This window comes from Leucopleurus acutus (assembly GCF_964270905.1).
Source record: "Leucopleurus acutus genome assembly, chromosome: 3".
Taxonomy (NCBI): domain Eukaryota; kingdom Metazoa; phylum Chordata; class Mammalia; order Artiodactyla; family Delphinidae; genus Leucopleurus; species Leucopleurus acutus.
The window spans coordinates 167,517,711-167,539,060 of record NC_139145.1 but is presented as its reverse complement, the minus strand read 5'-3'; the positions used below and the strand labels follow the sequence as shown (position 1 = coordinate 167,539,060).

The 21,350-nt window shown below is 50.2% G+C and overlaps 1 protein-coding gene across 1 annotated transcript; it reads left to right on the top strand.

The window, feature by feature from the left end:
- Window positions 1–1,105: 1,105 nt before the first annotated feature.
- On the top strand, window positions 1,106–21,043 carry ROPN1L (rhophilin associated tail protein 1 like; the record flags this gene model as incomplete). The annotated part of the gene is given in 6 exon segments (XM_082837513.1): window positions 1,106–1,236; window positions 5,304–5,427; window positions 6,644–6,805; window positions 17,057–17,232; window positions 20,979–21,015; window positions 21,017–21,043. Coding segments are annotated over 6 exon segments (657 nt in total).
- Between the last annotated feature and the right edge of the window lie 307 nt (window positions 21,044–21,350).

The window sequence follows — 21,350 nt, the reverse complement described above, 5'->3', positions numbered from 1 at the left end:
TGGACCCAAAACTATTGTATCGGAAAAGGTAGCTTATTTTCTCCTAGACCCGATTAGATTGGCTCAACCGTCCTATCTTACTTAGGAAAACAAGTTAAATAGAATCTTCTTTTAGCTGGAAACTGCCCACTGTCTAAACTCTTAAGCGGCTTTTGAACTGCCAGTGAGTCCACTAAGTGGTGCCGATTGGGCCACGGGAACAGCGCTTGCGAAGGCGTCGAGGTCAGACACGTCTAGGACAGACACGTCAGTCTGGGAAGGCAGGGGCCAGATTCCTTCAGGGAGGCCCGTGCTGCGCGCACACACCAGCCTCCAGGACTTTAATGGCTTCCTACCTTGGAGTCTACGAGGCATCTCGCTCCAGAGCTTCACGGAGGCCATGCCAAGGAAAGGGGGGGGGGGGCCTTTGGGAATTCGCCGCTCACATTTGGCAGTGGGAAATCTATCAAAAGGCCCTTTCCTAAGGGAAATGTTCCGCTCGTGCAGCTGTGAGCTATCTGTTAAAGCAGAGGGGGCGCCGAAGCCACACTGCTCAGGCGCGTTCCGCCCCCTCCTCCAGCACCGGCCTGAGGCCGGCTTCGGCTCGGGTCCTGTGCCCGTGCGCGACGCCAGAGGAGCAGGGTCCGCGCGTGTCCCGGTTGCCTGGATACCGCTGCGAAGCAGTAGCTGCGGCTTGCGCTCCAGTTGCCGTGTCGCGGCTGTTGCTAGAACTGGGTCGGTCCTTATTTTACGAGGAGCCCGAGGAGGAGCGGGTAAGAGCCCTCGTCGGCCGTCCGCGCCTCACGAAGCCGGCCTCTCGGCCCGCCCCCAAACCTAGGATTCCGGCCGGGCCCTGGCCCCGGCCCCACCCCAAACCCGGGGAAAGGCGGGCGGCCAGGCCTGGCCCAGTTTAAACCTGGAACCCCGACCTGGTTCAGGATCCCGGACCTCGGTCCCGCCCTAAACCCCCGTTCTCCCCCAGGCTCCAAACTCCGGACCCGGGACCCCGGGCCCTGAGCCCCGTGGCCGTCGCGTCTACCCCGCGCCCCAGGCTGACCAACCCTCCCTTTCTCGCCCCGCAGCACACCTTGATTCTTCCCAGCTTGGTCCTGGTCTGCGGAGAGCGATGCCTCTTCCCGACACCATGTTCTGCGCGCAGCAGATCCACATTCCCCCGGAACTGCCGGACATCCTGAAGCAGTTCACCAAGGCTGCGATCCGCACCCAGCCCGCCGACGTGCTGCAGTGGTCCGCGGGGTAAGCGCCCCAGGGCCAGCGCCTGGGAGAGCCGGCCCGTCCCCGTGCCCAGTCGTGCCTAGTGAATCCTTCCTGGACCGGTGGTCCAACGCTCGGGACACTTAGGGTACCGGCAAAACTTTCACTTTAGCATTGGTGGTATCTACACCTTAAAGTATCATCTAGGAAACATCATGGTTTTATTGACCACGAGACCAGAAATTACTGCAAAGTGCTCATTTATCTACAAAGCAATGACAGCTCCATTGTTGGAGAGTGGTATTTATGCAGGTAGACTAAAATTTATAAAACAGTTACACTGGGTAAAAAGTTTCTGCATTGTGTTACAAAGTCAAACTATCACAGTTTCTTTATTTGTGAAATGATTTTTACAAGGAGGAATCTTATGATTATGTTCCTTGTCTTCAGAGAACCCTCCAGGATTAGGTACCTGTTGAGTTTATTGGAACCAGAAGGTCTGGTTCACGTTGGGGTAACCATCCCAAGGCTGCTATAAGGTCAAACTCTGCCCAGCTTAGTTCACAACACATGAATCTTCACAGTTTCTTGCAGCAAACGTTCTAACCATTTCCAGGAACAGACATTAATACTTTAAAAGTCACAACTCAACAGACCTTAGAACCATTAAAATAAACCCTGTTGATTTTATAGGAAGGCTCTTTGTCCTTTTGCAGTAAACAAATTCAGACTCGGAAACTCAATTTTGTGGTCCCAAGAATCAGTATAAATTTAACTTAATATTTTTTAGTAACTAGCCCGTCAAATTTTGCTGACCTTCCCTAAACCATGTGACCAAAGTGAATTAGTTTCCTATGACTGCTGTTAACAGATAACCACCAAACATGTTGGCTTAAAACAAGAAACGTTTATTCTCTTACAGTTCTGGAAGCCAAAAGTCCAAAATCAGTTTCCCCAGGCTACAGTCAAGATATTGGTGGGACTTTGCTCTCTCTGGAGGTTCTAGGGAGAGTCTGATCCCTCCCCTTGCCTTTTCCTGCTTCTAGAGCTGCATTCCTTGCATTGTTTGGCTCCTGGCATACCTCCATCGCCAATACTGGCATCCTCACATCTACCTCTGCCTCCCTCTTCTAGGGACACTTGTGATTGCATTTAGGAACCATCCTGATAATCCAGGATGATTTTCCCATCTCAAAATCCTCACTCGGGTTTCCCTGGTGGTGCAGTGGTTGAGAGTCCACCTGCCGATGCAGGGGACACGGGTTCGTGTCCCGGTCCGGGAAGATCCCACATGCCAGGGAGCAGCTGGGCCCGTGAGCCATGGCCGCTGAGCCTGCGTGTCCGGAGCCTGTGCTCCGCAACGGGAGAGGCCACAACAGTGAGAGGCCCGCGTACCGCAAAAAAAAAAATCCTCACTCAATATCTGCAAACTCCCTGTTACCGTGTAAAAGAAGATCCACAGCTTCCAGGATTAGGATGAGGATGTCTTTGGGGCCCTTACTGCACCTGTCACCAGAGGCTACTGGTTAATCCAGCACTTTGCCTTCTGACAAGTGCTTCTGTCTATTGCTGTTGAAAGACTCTCTCAAGGTTCTTGCCCAAAATTGTGGCCTCTAGTATTAACCATTATTCAAGCCTAAATAAGAGATACAACTGATTCATAAGAGTTTATTTGTTCTCTACCAAACATTCCAAGATTTAATCTTTTTTTTTCTTGGAACATTACATTTGGTAACACTTTAGAGACAACTATTTTAAGCTTCACTTTAATTTAAAAGGCTTAATCGAGAAATTTCTGAATGTTCCATGCAGCTAATTACTCTTAAGAGCAGTTTTGGAGAAAAAGCAAGCATTAGTCATGTGTCCCAACTCTCTCAGAACAGAATCTGTTAGGGAGAGATGTCATCCAGAAGAGGGTGAATTGGCCTTTGAAAGATTTCGTAGTGATTGGGGTTAAGACAAGGCAGAAGAGGAAACAGCGTATAACATGAGGGCCACGACAGGAAGGGAAAAGCAGCGGAAAGCAAAGCAGAAAGCCAGGGTGCGTCTGGAAGAGACTGCTGTGGAAGGTTCCAGCACGCATTCAGGGGAGGGTTCTTCTCAGACGAGCCTCAGCCCCAGCCTCTGCCACGACGCAGCGGCTAATTGGCTGTACATGATGATGTCCTTGAGTCCTGAAGGCTTGTGCTCACGTGCGCCTTATACTCGAGGGCATGTGACACAAGTTGGCCTGGCCACGCAGGCAGGCTTCCTCCACCTCAGCTCTATGGCTGCTGTGGAGTGACATCTCTTTGGGGGGCGTGGGGCTGTCCTGTGGATTAGAGGGTTCTTGGCGGCCTGCTGACCTGCCCCCACCAGGTGCCAGAAGCACCATCCACCCCAACTTGTGGCAACCAGAAGTGTCTCCAGACGCTGCCAGTGCCTTCCTGGGGAAGGGGCGCTGCGCTAGAGGCTGGGCCGAGCCTGGTGATTGGTTTGACGCGTGGTGAGGAGTAAAGTCCGCGAAATCGTTGAAAACCCTAATTCGGAACATGGCAAAGTGAAGCACCCCCTCAACCTGGCCCTGTAGGTCTTGAGGTCCGCGTTTGTCTAACTGCCTGCCTTTTAGCTTTCTCTCAGACTATTAAATTCACAAAATATGACTGGACTTGTCCTAAAAGCGTGAAAACAAAGTCGAATTTGAGGGGTGGAGAGAGAAGAAGGGGATGAGATATCACATTTCTGTTAGCCTAACAAATACCTATTTATCTACATTTTGTTACATCAGAGATGTCTCTATTTACTCATATCTTTTTTAAAAATTTTATTGGAGTAGAACTGATTTACAGTGTTGCATTAGTTTCGGCTGTACAGCAAAGTGATTCTATCCATTCTTTTTCAGATTCTTTACCCATATAGGTTATTACAGAATATTGAGCTGAGTTCCCTGTGCTCTACAGTAGGTCCTTGTTGGTTATCTGTTTTACATAGAGTAGTGTGTATGTTAATCCCAAGCTCCTAGTTTATCTCCCCACCCACCATTTCCCCTTTGGTAGCCATCATTACTCATATCTTTTATTTTTATTTCTTTTTCGGTACGCAGGCCTCTCACTGTTGTGGCCTCTCCCGTTGCGGAGCACAGGCTCCGGACGTGCAGGCTCAGCGGCCATGGCTCACGGGCCCAGCCGCTCCGCGGCATGTGGGATTTTCCCAGACCGGGGCACGAACCCGTGTCCGCTGCATCGGCAGGCGGACTCTCAACCACTGCGCCACCAGGGAAGCCCTACTCATATCTTTTAAGTTATTACCTGTGGCCCTGGATGATTTAGTGTTTTGTTTTCCTGGATATGTCATTTCTTTGATGGAGGTAAAGTCATGGGGGCAGCAAATGATGTGGCTTCAGCCGCCGGCCCCGGCTGACACGTGCCCAAGGGGAGTGAGTTTCACAGAAGGACCCTGCCTGGCACCCTGCCCCCCTCCAGCCAGAGCCCAGGTGTACACCCCCTCCTGACTAGTTGCCCCAAACTGTCTCTGTGCCCCAGCTTATTCCCAGTTTAAGCAGTAATATCCGTGTCCCAGAAAGGAACAATTAAGGAAAAAAATACTAAAAAACAAACAAACAAAAAAAAAAACAGGCAGGAAAAGTGAAGGGTAGGGGGAGGTCCGCACCTGACTTAGCCAAACAGTGATTTCCCTGCTCCGGGTGCCTTAGAGCTGAAGAGGCGCAGAGATGCTTGAAATCAAGCCCCTCAAAAAGCAAGGCCAAGACCCTCAACTGTCAAAGTGGCATGACGGACCATGACCTTGCACTCGGGTCATGCGGGGCCCCGACCTCCACATCCCCTGGCAGTCTCAGGACTCCGATGGCGTTCGCTGGATAAGTGTAGAGCCTGTTACCGGGGCCCTGAGACCAGAGCTGCCATTGTCCATGCGGTGCAGACAGAGAAACTGAGGCACGGGTGGAGGTGAAATCGGAGAGCTGAGTGGAGGAGCCGGGACAGGAGCTGGGCCAGGGCACCCAGCACTGTCCTCCCTCGTCACTGTCGCCCTCTGGGTTCATTGACAGAAGTACATGAATTCAGGGGCTGGTTGTGTGCTGATGAGCCTTCGGAGATGTCTGTCGTTGTTAGGTATTTTTCAGCTTTGTCAAGAGGAGATCCACTTCCTGTAAAAGACAGAATCGAAATGCCCATGGCTACTCAGAAAACAGACACAGGCCTGACTCAAGGACTCCTTAAAGTTTTGCACAAGCAGGTATAAGAGTTTGCTATCAGTCAGCTGAACTTGAGATAAAACGCCACAGAAAGCTCCATGCAAGCCCCGCCTTCCCTGCAGTAAACCTTCAAGGTTTATTCAGAGAAGGAATCTTGGATTCAGGGCCTTTCTCTGGTTTAAAGAACCCAAGATAGCTACTCATGATTATATAGAAATATAATTTCTTTTTTTTTTTTTCTTTTTATAATTTCTTTTAAATACCGAATTCAGATGCAAGAGGCTGCTAGACTAAGAAAAATATCTGAAAATATGAAATTTTAGACATGGGAGTTGCAAGATCCTTCTTGAAATATGTGTTTGTAAAAACTATGCTAACACGATAATCCACCACCTTCTTCATCTGAAAGACAGATTGCCCTCGGGCGTCTGGCTTCCAGCCCTTCTGAGAGCCCTCGAGACCCACCATCTCACTTGGAAAGTTCACAGAAAGTGTATTTTATCTGAATGATTGGGCTGTGTTGCTAAAAACAACCTCAGTGGTATAACCCTGAGTTTTAAAGCGACTCGTCCCCATTCTACATCTCGAAGTCCTGTGTTCCTGTTCGGGGTGCAGTGACTTCTGGAAACGAGATTTTCCCATTTCTAGTTTTTCTAGATTTTTCCCATGTCTAGTTTAAGGGAAAATGAATAATCACTGCAAGGGGTAGTTTGGGAAAAGACATGCTAAAGTTGCTCAAACCTCTTTCACGCAGAATATTGCTAGCAGATCACAGGAGTTACCAGTTTTCATGAAGTTGTCTAAAAGAGTAGAAGGAATAAATTTATTTTCAGTGTTGAGATTTACCCCATTTAACTGTTAGCATGTTTCAGGGTTGGATTTTATTTGATTTATTGGAGTTTTATTTGTATTGTGAAGTATTTCAGGCAGACAATAGAGAATCATGTATGCCATGTCTGTGTGCCCATTTTATTAAGTCATAACATTATGCCATGTTTGTTTCCCAGTCCTTTTTTCTCTTGAGAAGTAACTTGTTGCCAGTCTCTAGTTCCCAGCCCCCTTCTCTGCCTGTGCAGCATCCCCTGTCCCCAGACACACACATCCCCCCCTCCCCTCCCCAGGGCTAATGGTGCAGTGAATTCAGAGTTCATCTTTGAAAGGGGATGGGTGCTCCGTTTAAGTCTTCAAGAGCGTTCTGTTACTTCTTGGGGCTTTTAAACTTAACGTAGATTGTGTCATGCTGTGTTTTCTAAACAGTGTAGCCACAAGGAATATGTGGAATTAGCAGATCTTGAGCAGAAATGGAAAAATTTGTGCCTGCCGGTAGAAAAATTCAGAGCTCTCTTGCAGTTGGATCCTTGCGAAGACAAAATCGAGGAGATAAAATTTTTAGCGCTTGGATGCAGCATGCTTGGTGGGGTACGTACCTATAAGTAGCATATTAATAATTCTGTGTGCTCATAGGCCTGGCTTAAAAATGATTTAGGTGTTTCAGTAACCGAAGGAACACTTTCATTACTTTAGTAATCTTGTCTTAGAAAAGCAATTTTTTTCAGATGTTTATTGTATTTTAGGCTTATAGTTACTTTAGTTTACAGAAGTTAAGTCCTTATGAATGCCTCAATTTAAAAGATGTTAACAGTAGACAAACCATACAGATACTGTTAAAATGTGTTTAGTTTTTAGAAGAGAATGCATCAGTGACTTTTATTAAACTACACGTCACTTGGTAAATGATACTATGTTGCCCTCATCTGTGCAAAGAGGCATAAGATTATTTTCTATTTTAGTTAAAATCTGTTATTAGTAACTAATACTGTAGATACCTTGCTGATGTTAAAAAGTATAACTCATACAACTTAGGAATGAAGACACAGGGAATTCCCTGGTGGTCCAGTGGTTAAGACTCCGCGCTTCCACTGCAGGGTGCATGGGTTTGATCCCTGGTTGGGGAGCTATGATCATCCCACAAGCCAGGTGGCTCGGCCAAAAAAAAAAAAAAAAGAAGACGAAGAAGAAAAAGGAATGAAGACACAGACGTTCCTTAAGGGAGGTGGGTGTGGTAGGGAGGGGGTGGAAGTCTAGAATCTCTCTTTAGCCTTAGTATTTGAGTCACCCTGTGAGACACACGGGTCAAGTGCAGGGAAAGTTACCACTTTAAGTTTGTGAAGAAAGGGGTTGAGAAAAGAGAGCTAGCTAGCTCCCTTTACTGCAGAGACGAGCAAAGTTTGCTACCCTCTCCCTTCAGTCTTTGGACCCCAGAGCACGTAACTGGCTAACTCTTAGTCCTCACTTCATGGGGTGCCCTCGTCTCGGGTCCACGCATCAGCCTCCTTAATTCTGTTTTAACTTTTAAGAATTACTTTATGTAACACTACCTCACGTGACCACTAACACAACTAAACGCCGGCAACTAACCTCCAACCCGTCCCCCTGCCGCCCACACCTGAAGCATCTGCTCCCCTGATCTCACGCTTCCCATTGATCCCATATGGACCCCAAGAAATACATCATTTAGTTGGTTTTAACTTTATGTTGTTACTAATCTTCTGGAACTTTTTTTCATTGCCAAGTAGATTTCTCTTTATTCATCTGTATCATTACAGACGCTGTGGTTCATTCATCTCCTCTGCTGTGTGAATATAGTGCAATTTACTGGTTCTGTTAGTGGTCCCAGCGAGAACCTCTGAAACCCCAGTAAAGTCGGGTGTTAGGCTAGTCGCTTCCTTTTGCTGTGTACCTGCCCACACGTGGTGTTTCCGGTCAGCCATAGAGAAAGCGGTCAGCCCTGGGCTGGACACCTCAGACCAAGTTCCCTCCTCTAGGCTCAGAGGCCACCAGGGAGAATCCCAGCGGGGTTTCATTGGAGGAAATTTTTTTTTAAATAAATTTATTTATTTTTGGCTGCATTGGGTCTTTGTTGCTGCGCACGGGCTTTCTCTAGTTGCAGCGGTCGGGGGCTACTCTTCGTTGTGGTGCGCGGGCTTCTCATAGCGGTGGCTTCTCTTGTTGTGGAGCACGGGCTCTAGGTGCGCGGGCTTCAGTAGTTGTGGCACACGGGCTCAGTAGTTGTGACGCACGGGCTTAGTTGCTCTGCAGCATGTAGGACGTTCCCGGACCAGGGCTTGAACCCGTGTCCCCTGCACTGGCAGGCAGATTCTCAACCACTGTGCCACCAGGGAAGCCCTATTGGAGGAAATTTTATGTTGCTTTGTTCATCTGGAACTCTGGAAGCAAGATTTTAATAATATAAAATTAATAACTAATATTTGATTTTGTGGTTTGCTCCTCTAAACTTAGTTGTGAAATTTAGATTTTTATAATGATGAGAAATTAGACTATTTCATATTTGGGGATCCATCTTTGTAATTTCTACCTCCCTACTCAGGAGAATCAGCCATTAGATTTCAAACCAAACCAAGCCTGTTTTGTAAGATAAGACCTCTTACTGTGTGTGGGGTGTGACACTAGATGGAGACATTTGTTAAGGATGGAGCTTCCTTTCTGAAGTGACTACTGGGGAAGGGACAGGGAAACAGCACACACACGCTTCTCTATTCTTCCTATAACGTGTCACTTATCCCCGTCAGCCAGTGTGGGACCCTGGCCTGTCCCCTGAGGAAGCCACCTCTGCCAGGAGTCTTTGCTGTTGGCCTTTGACTCTCTCCTGGTGCCAGTGGCCCCCTTCTCACTGTGGAAAGCAGGGAACCTTTCATACTTTCATATCCAGGCGAAGTTCGCAGCCTGAGATGCCAGCTCTGCCCTGGCCTGCCCACCCCCGTACCCCAAGTGCAGGGCTGACAGCCGTGCTCTGGGTCCACGGGGGCCAGGAGGAGCCAGGCCCAAGGCGACACTTGTTTTGTTGATGCACCGAGTGCCCGCATTGGCGGGGTAGCTTGGAGATGCCCCAGGAGCACAGTGCTGTGACTTCTGGGAGACGCTTCTTCATCGAATTTGGCATCTTAGCATTTGTCTTTATGCTTAAGAAAGAAAACCTTCACAAAGGAGCGGATGAAGAAGTGAAGCGAGGTGAGGAGGACTCTTTCGTGGGTCACTGCTGTCCACCTCATCGCACACAGGACTGCTGTGAAATTGGACGCTGGTCGCTCTGCCTGGACGTGTCGTAGCGACTCCTGCTGCCCCGCCCACTCCACGGCGTCTCACGGCTTGTGGCTCTTCAGTTGCTCTTCGGAGCCACTCTAGTCAGATGAACCAAGTTCTCTGCCAAGATTGGAACCTCAGATGTCTGAGCCACACGCGTCGTTCACCCTCTGTTCCTTCCACGGACGTCTGTCAGTGAGGCTTTTTGTGGGCCTCGCCCTGAGTGCCGAGCATCCCGACACCCCCTGCCCGTGGAGGGACGTCGGGTACATCATCGAAGCCCCGAGCGCTGCTCTGGTTCTCACATCGACGCTTCAGACGGGGTGGGGGAGCGTCGGGGGCCGGCCGTGTCTGTGGGCACCTCTCCCTTGCCGGGCGAAGCGAAAACAAGTCTGTGTTGTGACCTTCACCTTAGGTTTCTGCAGCCCCATCGGGGATCCTAAGCATTTAAGAGGTGGATCAACATTTGTCATCTGTTTTTTGAAGTATGGACATCTTTTTTGTAATGTAAAAACTTGTGGCCCAAGTCCCCACTGCACCCACACACGACTGACAAAGCCCGTAATGACAAACTACCCACCTGCCTCTGGTTCGGGTTTGAAAAGCCTTCGCACTTCATTCACGAGAGCATCCCTCCGTGTGTACAGCTGCCAACATATGCGCGTGTCACGTAATTTCCCATCAGAACGTACTGCTTACGAACGGCCAGCGTTTCTAGGGTTCTTACCAGGTGCGGGAATGTTCGGAGCCCTTCGTCTGTTTTCTCTTTTGTCCTCCCAGCAGCCCTTGGAGGAGAGTCCTGTTCTCCGAATCGCAGGGTGGCGAGCTGTGGGCAGAGGCTCGGCGCTGCAGGTGGAGGTGGTCGGGCAGGATTCGGACTCAGACCACGGGCTCCGGAGGTGCCGCCACCGGTAGACGCGGGGGATGGAGGGGCCCCTGAGGATACCCCTGTAGCCCAGGGAGTGCGCCGCCCTCAGGTTGGGACACCGTGTCAGAGAGTAACATCTCCTAGGCCTTCCCACTGATACCGTTTTATGTCCTCACGTGATCCGCACCCCAGAAATCTTTGTGTCAGCCTCCCAACAGCTCTGGCTCTGGACCAGCTGCAGTCTGGCCGCTCTGCCCGCACGTGCCACAGAGACTCCTGCTGCCCCGTCCACTCCACGGCGTCCACTCCGCCTGTTGGGTCCGCTGTCTGTGACGCGTCGAGATGCCCCGTGCGCTGCAGGCAGCACCTGGCTCACTCTCGGCCGCTCTCCCCAGGGCCCCCCGTTCAGGGTCCCGCTGGGCCTCTCGAGTCCATTCTGAGACGCCCACCCCCGCGGCCAGTGCAGAGATGTGGCCCTGACGTGAGTGCAGGCGTCCAGCCGCAGGCACGTTTAGGAACTGCCTCTGCTGACCAAGCAGCTGGTCGTGGGTCCCCGGGCTCGCTGCCCCACAGGCTGAGCGTCTCCTCTGTGGGGAAGCGGGGGTGGGGTTGGTGGATGCTGGGCCTGGTAGCCCCTCCGTCCCTTCAGCCTGATGGACTGGCTTCACTCCAGCACCATGTCCGGCCAACTGGAGAATGTGTGTCTTCCTGCAGCACCGGCCATAATCCCCAGGACCACGTTGTAAATTAGGAAAGCTGCGAGGATAAGGAAACAAAAAGGGTCGCAGGCTTTTTAGTTTTTGTTTTTAACATCTTGATTGGAGTATAATTGCTTTACATTTTTGTGTTAGTTTCTGCTGTATAACAAAGTGAATCAGCTATACGTATACATATATCACCATATATCCTTCATCTTACGTCTCCCTCCTACCCTCCCTATCCCACCCTCCCTATCCCACCCCTCTAGGTGGTCACAAAGCACCGAGCTGATCTCCCTGTGCTATGTGACTGCTTCCCACTAGCCATCTGTTTTATGTTTGGTAGTGTATATATGTCCATGCCACTCTCTCACTTCGTCCCAGCTTACCCTTCCCCCTCCCCATATCCTCAAGTCCATTCTCTACATCTGCGTCTTTATTCCTGTCATGCCCCTAGGTTCTTCAGAACCATTTTTTTTTTCAGATTCCATATATATGTGTTAGCTTATGGTATTTGTTTTTCTCTTTCTGACTTACTTCACTCTGTATGACAAACTCTAGGTCCATCCACCTCACTACAAATAACTCAATTTCGTTTCTTTTTATGGGGAGTAAGATTCCATTGTATATATGTGCCACATCTTCTTTATCCATTCATCTGTCGATGGACACTCATGTTGCTTCCGTGTCCTGGTTATTGTAAAGAGAGCTGCAATGAATATTGTGGTACATGACTCTTTTGGAATTATGGTTTTCTCAGGGTATATGCCCAGTAGTGGGATTGCTGGGTCATATGGTAGTTCTATTTTTAGTTTTTTAAGGAAACTCCATACTGTTTTCCATAGTGGCTGTGTCAATTTACATTCCCACCGACAGTGCAAGAGGGTTCACTTTTCTCCACACCCTCTCCAGCATTTATTGTTTGTAGATTTTTTGATGATGGCCGTTCTGACTGGTGTGAGGTGATACCTCATGGTGGTTTTGGTTTGCATTTCTCTAATGATTAGTGATGTTGAGCATCCTTTCATGTGTTTCTTGGCAATCTGTATATATTCTTTAGAAAAATGTCTATTTAGGTCTTCTGCCCATTTTAGGATTGGGTTGTTTTTTTTTTTTGATATTGAGCTCATGAGCTGCTTGTATATTTTGGAGATTAATCCTTTGTCAGTTGCTTCATTTGCAAATATTTTCTCCCATTCTGAGGACTGTCTTTTCGTCTTGTTTATGGTTTCCTTTGCTGTGCAAAAGCTTTTAAGTTTCATTAGGTCCCATTTGTTTATTTTTGTTTTTATTTCCATTTCTCTAGGAGGTGGGTCAAAAAGGATCTTGCTGTGATTTATGTCATAGTGTTCTGCCTATGTTTTCCTCTGAGAGCTTTATAGTGTCTGGGCTTACATTTAGGTGTTTAATCCATTTTGAGTTTATTTTTGTGTGTGGTGTTATGGAGTGTTCTAATTTCATTCTTTTACATGTAGCTGTCCAGTTTTCCCAGCACCACTTATTGAAGAGGCTGTCTTTTCTCCATTGTATATTCTTGCCTCCTTTATCAAAGGTAAGGTGACCGTATGTGTGTGGGTTTACCTCTGGGCTTTCTATCCTGTTCCATCGATCTGTATTTCTTTTTCTGTGCCAGTACCATACTGTCTTGATTACTGTAGCTTTGTAGCATAGTTTGAAGTCAGGGAGCCTGATTCCTCCAGCTCTGTTTTTCTTTCTCACGATTGATTTGGCTGTTTGGGGTCTTTTGCGTTTCCATACAAGTTGTGAATTTTTTTGTTCTAGTTCTGTGAAAAATGCCAGTGGTAGTTTGATAGGGATTGCATTGAATCTGTAGATTGCTTTTGGTAGTAGAGTCATTTTCACAGTATTGATTCTTCCAGTCCAAGAACATGGTATTTCTCTCCATCTGTTTGTATCATCTTTAATTTCTTTCATCAGTGTCTTATAGTTTTCTGCATATAGGTCTTTTGTCTCCCTAGGTAGGTTTATTGCTAGGTATTTTATTCTTTTTGTTGCAGTGGTAAATGGGAGTGTTTCCTTAATTTCTCTTTCAGATTTTTCATCATTAGTGTATAGGAATGCAGGAGATTTCTGTCCATTAATCTTGTATCCTGCAACTTTACCAAATTCACTGATTAGCTCTAGTAGTTTTCTGGTAGTATCTTTAGGGTTCTCTATGTATAGTATCATGTCATCTGCAAACAGTGACAGCTTTACTTCTTCTTTTCCAGTTTGGATCCCTTTTATTTCTTTTTCTTCTCTGATTGCCGTGGCTAAAACTTCCAAAACTATGTTGAATAAGAGTGGTGAGAGTGGGCAAACTTGTCTTGTTCCCGATCTTAGTGGAAATGGTTTCAGTTTTTCACCATTGAGAACGATGTTGGCCCTCGGTTTGTCATAAAAGGCCTTTATTATGTTGAGGTAAGTTGCCTCTATGCCTCCTTTCTGGAGAGTTTTTATCATAAATGGGTGTTGAAAGCTTTTTCTGCATCTATTGAGATGATCATATGGTTTTTCTCCTTCAATTTGTTAATATGGTGCATCACGTTGATTGATTTGTGTATACTGAAGAATCCTTGCATTCCTGGGGTAAACCCCACTTGATCATGGTGTATGATCCTTTTAATGTGCTGCTGGATTCTGTTTGCTAGTATTTTATTGAGGATTTTTGCATCTATGTTCATCAGTGATATTGGCCTGTAGTTTTCTTTTTTTGTAACATCTTTGTCTGGTTTTGGTATCAGGGTGATGGTGGCCTTGTAGAATGCGTTTGGGAGTGTCTCTCCCTCTGCTATATTTTGGAAGATTTTGAGAAGGATAGGTGTTAGCTCTTCTCTAAATGTTTGATAGAATTCTCCTGTGAAGCCATCTGGTCCTGGGCTTTTGTTTGTTGGAAGATTTTTAATCACAGTTTCAATTTCAATGCTTGTGATTAGTTTATATTTTCTATTTCTTCCTGGTTCAGTCTCAGAAGGTTTTGCTTTTCTAAGAATTTGTCCATTTCTTCCAGGTTGTCCATTTTATTGGCATAGAGTTGCTTGTGATAATCTTGTGATAATCTCTTATGATCCTTTGTATTTGTGCAGTGTCAGTTGTTACTTCCCCTTTTTCATTTTAATTCTGTGTTGTAGGCTTTTTAAAACTGAGATTTGGAGTCAGTGCCGCTGTGTGACCCTGAGCTCAGGCCACAGGGCAGGAGAGAGACCCCCATGGTCCTGACTCTGTTCAAAGGGTCAATCAGGACATTGTCCACATTGCTATTTTCCTGCAGCTAAAAGGGACGTGGTGGGAGCTGTGAGGTGGCTCATGGTGTCGTCACGAGAGCAGCTGTAATTCTGAAACTGAAAAAACCCACGGAACTGGCGCTGGAGATGCTCAGGAGGCCGCAGCGCCCGTGTTTCTCACACGTCTCCACTTGGATTTGAGATCCGGCTCAGGCGTGCACTCTGGGCTGCAGACAGTGCAGCCATCTCCTCCTGGACGAATTTCCAACCAGGGAATAATGGGCAGGCGGTTGGAGAAGGGGGCGCTGGCCAGGGAGGGGTCCGTCCTTGTGGCTGGTGAGCCAGTAGCCTGACAGCCCACAACCCTTGGAAGTGAGAAATCTGTTGTAGGAAACAAAGTCCCCAAACCAGGCAAGGTGCCTCATGAATCCTTTAGGGTGTAAAAATTGCTGCAAATCTTTTTGCCAGAAACGTCAACACTGGTAATGTCATCTCGCCTTTGCAGAGGGAAGTGATGCCAGAACACTTTGATGTGTTTTTTCCTTAAATAGCTCTTCCTCGGAAGCACTGGAACATCAGTCACCCAGCGCTCCTGTGCAGGCTCCTCGCCAGCTACCTCCCCCCACCGCCCCAGGTCCCACCCTTGCAACGACTGCCCTCCGCTGTGTGGGCTAAAACAGCAGCATCTAATGTAGCAATGCGTCCCTGAGACGTTTCAAGCAAGGAGCCAGTAAAATACGCAATTTTGTTTTCACCAAGTCCTCCCTCAGGACAGCCTATCGGGGGCCCGGCGTGGGCAGTTTTCCTTGGAGAAATGAATGCCGTCATTTTTCTAACTAGAGCATCGTTCTGCCCGCAGAGTTGGGCTAACGTCAGGACTGCGCCATTGCCCCAGCCCCGCCCCAGTGCATTCTGTCTCAGCAGGGCTGTCGGTCGGGGTGGGGCATGGCTGGTAGCTTTGCAGACGCCCCGAGTCCCAGCTGATGGCGATGGGGGAGATGTGCTCCTATGGTCCAGCCGAATGCCTGGAACCCAGGCACGTGTAAGCCCTGTCACTTGCTCCCTGAGCCAGCCCAGTGACTGTTGGCGGTGGTGGAATGTGGTGGTCACGGCCAAGCTCAGGAGGTTGGCTGCCTGCGTCCTGTCCCAGCTGGCTTACCTGGGACAAGTTAGCCTCTCTGGGCCCCCTTGGCCTCATCTCATGAGGTTACCGTAACGAGTAAATGAGATCCCAAGTCAGGCTCTCAGAGGGTCCCTGGGACGTGGAGGGTGCCAGCCATTCGCAACTTCTGTGCAAGAACCTCATTTCAGTCCCCCTGCCTTTCCTCTCCTGCTGCCGGAAGCACAGGTGATTTTTCTCTGATATTGACCATGAGAACCTGGTCCAGCTCCTGGCGCTCGAAGAAGCAAGCTGCTGTGTTGTAAGAGGACCTCAGGGAGACCCCCGTGTCGGGAACTGCAGGGAGCCTTTCAGAGCTCAGGGGGGTCTCTGGCCAACAGCCAGTAAGAGTCCAGCCCCGTTCCAGTCCTACAGCCCCAGGGAGTGAGTTCTGCCCTTCCCTAAGGGCGGCTGCAAGTGGATCCCTCACCAGTCGAGCCTCTGGATGAGAACCAAACCCTTGCTGCCACCCGATTGGAGCCTCACAGAGGGCCTGGCGAAGCAGTGCCGAGGCTCCTGACCCGCAGACACTGAGAGAGAATGAATGTGTGGTTTAAAATTTACACAGAGCTGGCTCCGGCCCTTTGCGTGTCCCTGAGGCCATGGGATGTACTTCCCCCACAGTCACTGTTCTGGTCAAGCAGGTCTGCGTGCGACTTTCCCTAAACCTGCACCTTTCCCCTGGGGACTGTCCTCTGTAGCCATCCCACCGGTTTTTTCTTGCTGTTTCTCCTTGTGAGTGCAGCCCAGATTCATTCCCACGGGAGCTTCTCTGGAGGGTTCTAGTCTGTCTCCTAGGCTTGCTGTCTGAGCTCTGTCCTCCCTACAGTGGCAGCTGCTCAATGTTAGTGCCACCAGGGATGTCCCAAGTCATTCCCATTTTTTAAAAAAAATTTTTAATTCTTTTATTTTTTTCCTCATTAGATTTTTTTCTATTAAGGTATAGTTGATTTACAGTGTTGTGTTAATTTCTGCTATAAGAGTCATTCCCACTTAACATAAGATAAAATCTGGGGGCTTCCCTGGTGGCACAGTGGTTGAGAATCCGCCTGCCAATGCAGGAGACACGGGTTCAATCCTTGGTCCAAGAAGATCCCACATGCCACGGAGCAACTAAGCCCGTGCACCACAAGTACTGAGCCTGCGCTCTAGAGCCCGTGAGCCACAACTACTGAGCCCATGTGCCACAACTACTGAAGCCCGCATGCCAAGAGCCCATGCTCCGCAATGAGAGAAGCCACTGCAATGAGAAGCCCGCACACTGCAATGAAGAGTAGCCCCCACTCGCCACAACTAGAGAAGGCCTGCGTGCAGCAACGAAGACCCAATGCAGCCAAAAATAAATAAATAAAATAATTAACTCTATTTAAAAAATAAATAAATAAAATCTGGGAATCAAATTTTTTTCAGGCCAATTACAATACATCTCGATCAACCCTTTTCTTTTTCTTTCTTAAGGCAATTATAAATTCCCCTAGTTCTTAATTCACACCGAGAGGATGTACTTTTGAGAGAACTTCTGTAAAATGTACTCAGGTGTTTATTCTGCTGCTGTCTTTCCTTTCAGTTTAGTGAATCCCGGTAGTAACCGTTTCTCCACCTGGTTTGTGGTGTTTCTAGTCATTGAACACTGCCATGAAGCACCTGTGTGAGATCCTGACTGCTGACCCCGAGGGGGGGCCTGCGCGCATTCCCTTTGAGACTTTCTCCTACATCTACCGTTACCTGTCGGGACTCGACTGGGATATATCTGCATCAGACACGGAGTCCTACCTCTCCTCTCTGAAGAACAGCATGTAAGTGCTCGAGGGCCCAGGAACGCAGGTGTCGCGGTGGCGGGACGACTTCTTTCTTCCCATTCTTCTCTGCTCTCAGATAACGTGGTACCCGCGAATCCGGCCTTTTGTAGAAGGGAAGGCGGCACACGCTGTGCCCCGAGGTGTCACTCAGTGATGCTGAGGATACCCGGGCCTCGGGAGGCTGTGCCGGTCTCTGCAGACTTCAGAGGGAGACAACTTATCTCGTCCTTAAGAAACATGTATCCAAAACGCATCTTGATTCTTAAACACGGGATGTCACATGGTTTAAAACCGGGGCATGTTCAAAAGTAAGAATACATTTCTCAACAATGAAACACCGAATGGGTCCCTGCAGGTGGAGGGCGTGAGTGAGGAGAGACCCCGTGCCCTCTGCCCTCCCCCGCCCCGTGCTGTGCTGCCTGTGTGTGGGGGAGGGGGACGCGGGGGAAGGGCCACCCCTCTACGGCGGGGCGACTCGGGGGGAGGGCCTCCCCTCTAAGGGTGGTGACGGTGCTGCTTCAGGCAAGCCAAGAGGGAGGAGGAGGCCCTGTGATGAAAGGGCAGCGCCCCAGGCTGCCAGGCCTCCCAGTGCCGCCAGGCCTCCCAGTGCCGCCAGGCCTCCCAGTGCCGCCTCTGTGCCGGGATGTAGTCGGGGGTTCAGATCACGAGAGAGCCAGCGCTGGGAGCTGGTGACGGTGACAGCTCCGCCGCCTGGCCCCTGAGAGCCCACGCCCGGCAGGCCCATCACAACCTCCCAGGCTCGGTGCCCTCCACCGTCCCCAACCGCCCACGTCTGGGGTGCCCCGGAGCTGACCTCTCAGCCCTCCCTGTCCCTTCCTCCCCTCCTCCCTTCAGAAGCGCACCCCCTTGAGGACCCGCCACCGGACTGGGCCTCCAGACCCCGTCCTCCCATTTTTCCTCCCTCTGGTCCGTCATCCACCGACGTGGCAACCTCTCCCCTCCCCCTCGAAGCTGCGGCGCCTCGGTCTCTCTCCGCCTCTCCACACACCTGCGGCCGGCCCCGCACTCTGACCTCTCAGACCTCCGTCTGGCGGCCGCGGTTCCTTCATCCTCCTGGGCCTCCCCGTCTCCCCAGACACCACGACTCCCTGGCCCTCTCCTCGCCCGTCCCAGGGGAATCTGCCCGCTGCCAGCGGTCGCCCCTCCCTGAGCCTCCTCTTTCCTGAGCCCCGCCGCCCCGTGCCGCCCGCTCGTGCCGCCCGCTCACCGAGGACGAGCCCGAGGGGGGGCCTGGCGTCCTGCTAAAGCCGTCTGACCTGGGGACCGCCCCCTGCCCCTGCTGCCGTCCCCGACCAGGCCCCAGAGCGGCTCACACTCACGCACTGACCAGAGCCCTCCTGTCCCCCTCCCTGTGGCCAGCCTCCGAGCCCGGCCCTCCGTTCCCCTCTCCTGTCCCCTCCCGCGGGTACCCCAGCCCCTCCTGGCACGCGGCCCCTGTCTGGCCGCTGACCTCCACACTCGGATGTCACAGCGCCCGCTCGCCCTCTCCTCGGCCGTGTAGGTGGGTCCGGTGCACACGTCAGGCTTATTAACACGTCCCAACAGAACTCCATATCCCCCGGACCTTCCCCTCCGCAGTTCTGCTTCCCCGCTTGTGGACCGCGTCACCGTCCCCCCACTAGGTCAGGACAAGACGTGGGTGACTCTCGACGGAAGCCCCTTCCCCCCGACCCCTCCCCCCGGGACCCGCTGCTGCCCCTGGTTCTGGCCCCACCGGTTCTCCCGCCTGCACCTCCCCGGCTCGGCCGTTCCCCACACGGTGGCCACCGTCCCCGGGAATGATGACTCGAGTCACGTCCCCGCCACGCCTTCCCGGCCTCTCGCGCCCAGGGGCTGATTCCTGCCCGACCCGCCACCGTTTGCCTGGTGAGCGCTGCCTGTGCGTCTCTCCCGCCCGCGGCGCTTCAGCCACACGCCGCCCTGGGTTTGGAGAAGACAGAGCTTGCCCGGACTCCAGGCCTCTGCCCTGGCCTCAGACACCCCGCCCATCTGCACAGCTGCCGAGGGTCCTCAGCTCAGCAAGGCCTCCCCTAAGGGGCTCTGCCCATGAGGCAGCACCTTCCGCCCTGGGTCCCACCGTGAAGCCGTCTTCCGTGCTGTGCGTGGAGCACAGCCATGCGGCGGGTTCAGCAGCCTGGGGTGGCGTCTGCACGCGGAGCGGTGCTGGGGGGACATCGGTGAATGCACCCCACGGGTGGTGGAGAAGGCGGGACACGGGAGCCTCTAAGGAGTTCGGGTTATGTCTGGTGGCACTAGGGATCCATAGAAGGTCTTAGGGAGTGTGGTGGTGAATTTTGGTTAGAAGACCCCTTGAGCAGCAGATGTAAGGGGACTAGCTAGGAGGTTTCTGCGAAGGTCTGGAAAAGAGCTGACAAAGAAGCGAGAGGCATTTTAGTGCTGCTTGGATTTGGGTGGCTGACTGGAGGTGAGGAGTGAGGGGAGAGAGCCTTCCAGGATGCCCAAGTGGCTCCCGCCCGGGTGGATGTTTGTGTCTCTCCCAGGAAGGACCTGGGGGCAGCAGTACTTGTGAGTTGATGGGACTGTGGCGGGGTCGGGGCGGGGGGTGCTGCAGGACGTGTCAGGGAGCTCAGACCCAGGCTGGGATCCTCCCAGGGGGACGCCGGGCATCCCAGTATGAGGAGAGCACCAAGGGTGGGGCAGCGGGAGTCCAGCCTTTTTGAGGTGGGGGCAGTGAGTAAGGAGGACCTGAAGCAGGAAGAGTGAAACGGGGGAAGTGACGCCAGGAAAGGCTTGGGGGAGGGGGCGGGCAGTGAGGGGCCTTGTCCAGAGCGGCAGACCCCAAAGCTGTCCCTTACGCTGGCCACAGACGTCACTGTGCCCCTGGCACCGGTGATTTCCGAGGAGTGATGGGGACAGAGGAGCTGAAGTGTGGCCTCCAGCTACCCACGCGGGTACAGCTCACACTCCCAGGAACGGGGAGGTAGGCTTGACCTCCACAGGGAGGGGCTGAAGGTAAAAAGAAGGGCATTTAACTGCCGGCTGGGAGGTCGGGGTTTATAACCTGGTGTTTGAAAATACAGACAATAACGGGATTCCCCTGCTCCGGAGCAGAGGATGGTCCAATCCCCATCCTCTCGGCCCGTTGCCAAGCGGCCACAGTGGGAGGCTCTCCCACAGGTGTGGTTCCCCTGGGCCCGTAAGAGATGGTTCCTTTTTATGGTAAAATATATTTTAGAACCGCTAACTTGTGTTCCTTTTACTTTTAAATATGAGCCCTCAAGACAGCTCTAATTTTCCCACTGATGTGGGAAATCAGCATTGTTACAGTTCAGTGTTTTTACATCTACTAAGTTGCTAGTAGAAATTTACTAATGTTCACCATCTTTTATCTATAGATAAAAAATCAAAAGATATACTCATCAGTGCCAAAGTTTCATAGACTTAAGACAGTCCTTTGAGTTTTACTGGACCAATGCTTAAAATAGAAAGATACTTTTGTTATACTAGTGACTAAAATTTGAGTTGTCAATAAAGAAAAAACTGCAAACATAGTACTGAGTTTTTCACCTAGAAAGATATGTGCGTTTTTTGTAAAAGAGAATAATAGAGTGCTTTATTTTTAGAGGTAAGAATTACTGATTTGAGACCATAAATTATCAATTTTTTAAGGTAAAACTTATAAATTATACTGTATCCCATAAAAATTGTATTGTGTGCAGTAAGAAATTACTAATAAGTGTCTTTATCTGTTTCCAATTTAGAGACTCTAGAAAGGATGGCATGATAGGACTTTCAGATTTTCTTCGTTCTAAAAAGGAAAATGTAGAAAACCTCGAAAAGAAAACTCAGAAGACATAGGCCATTAATACAGAGAAGAACACATTTTAATGTCAAAATAGTGTTTTTTAAAATCTTGGCATCAAATACAACTTGTCATTAACCACATGCATATGTAGTGTGAGTTTTTCTTTTAATGGAATGTGACCAGTGCATCATGGGGCCCTATTTAATGATTATTCTTCACCGTGTTCTCCTAAGAACCTTAATGCAAAACATTCACAGCAGTGAAATGATCTGAGTAAAACAATGTTTGGATGCTGCAGAGTAGGAAGGGGAATGGGCAGTTTAAAATC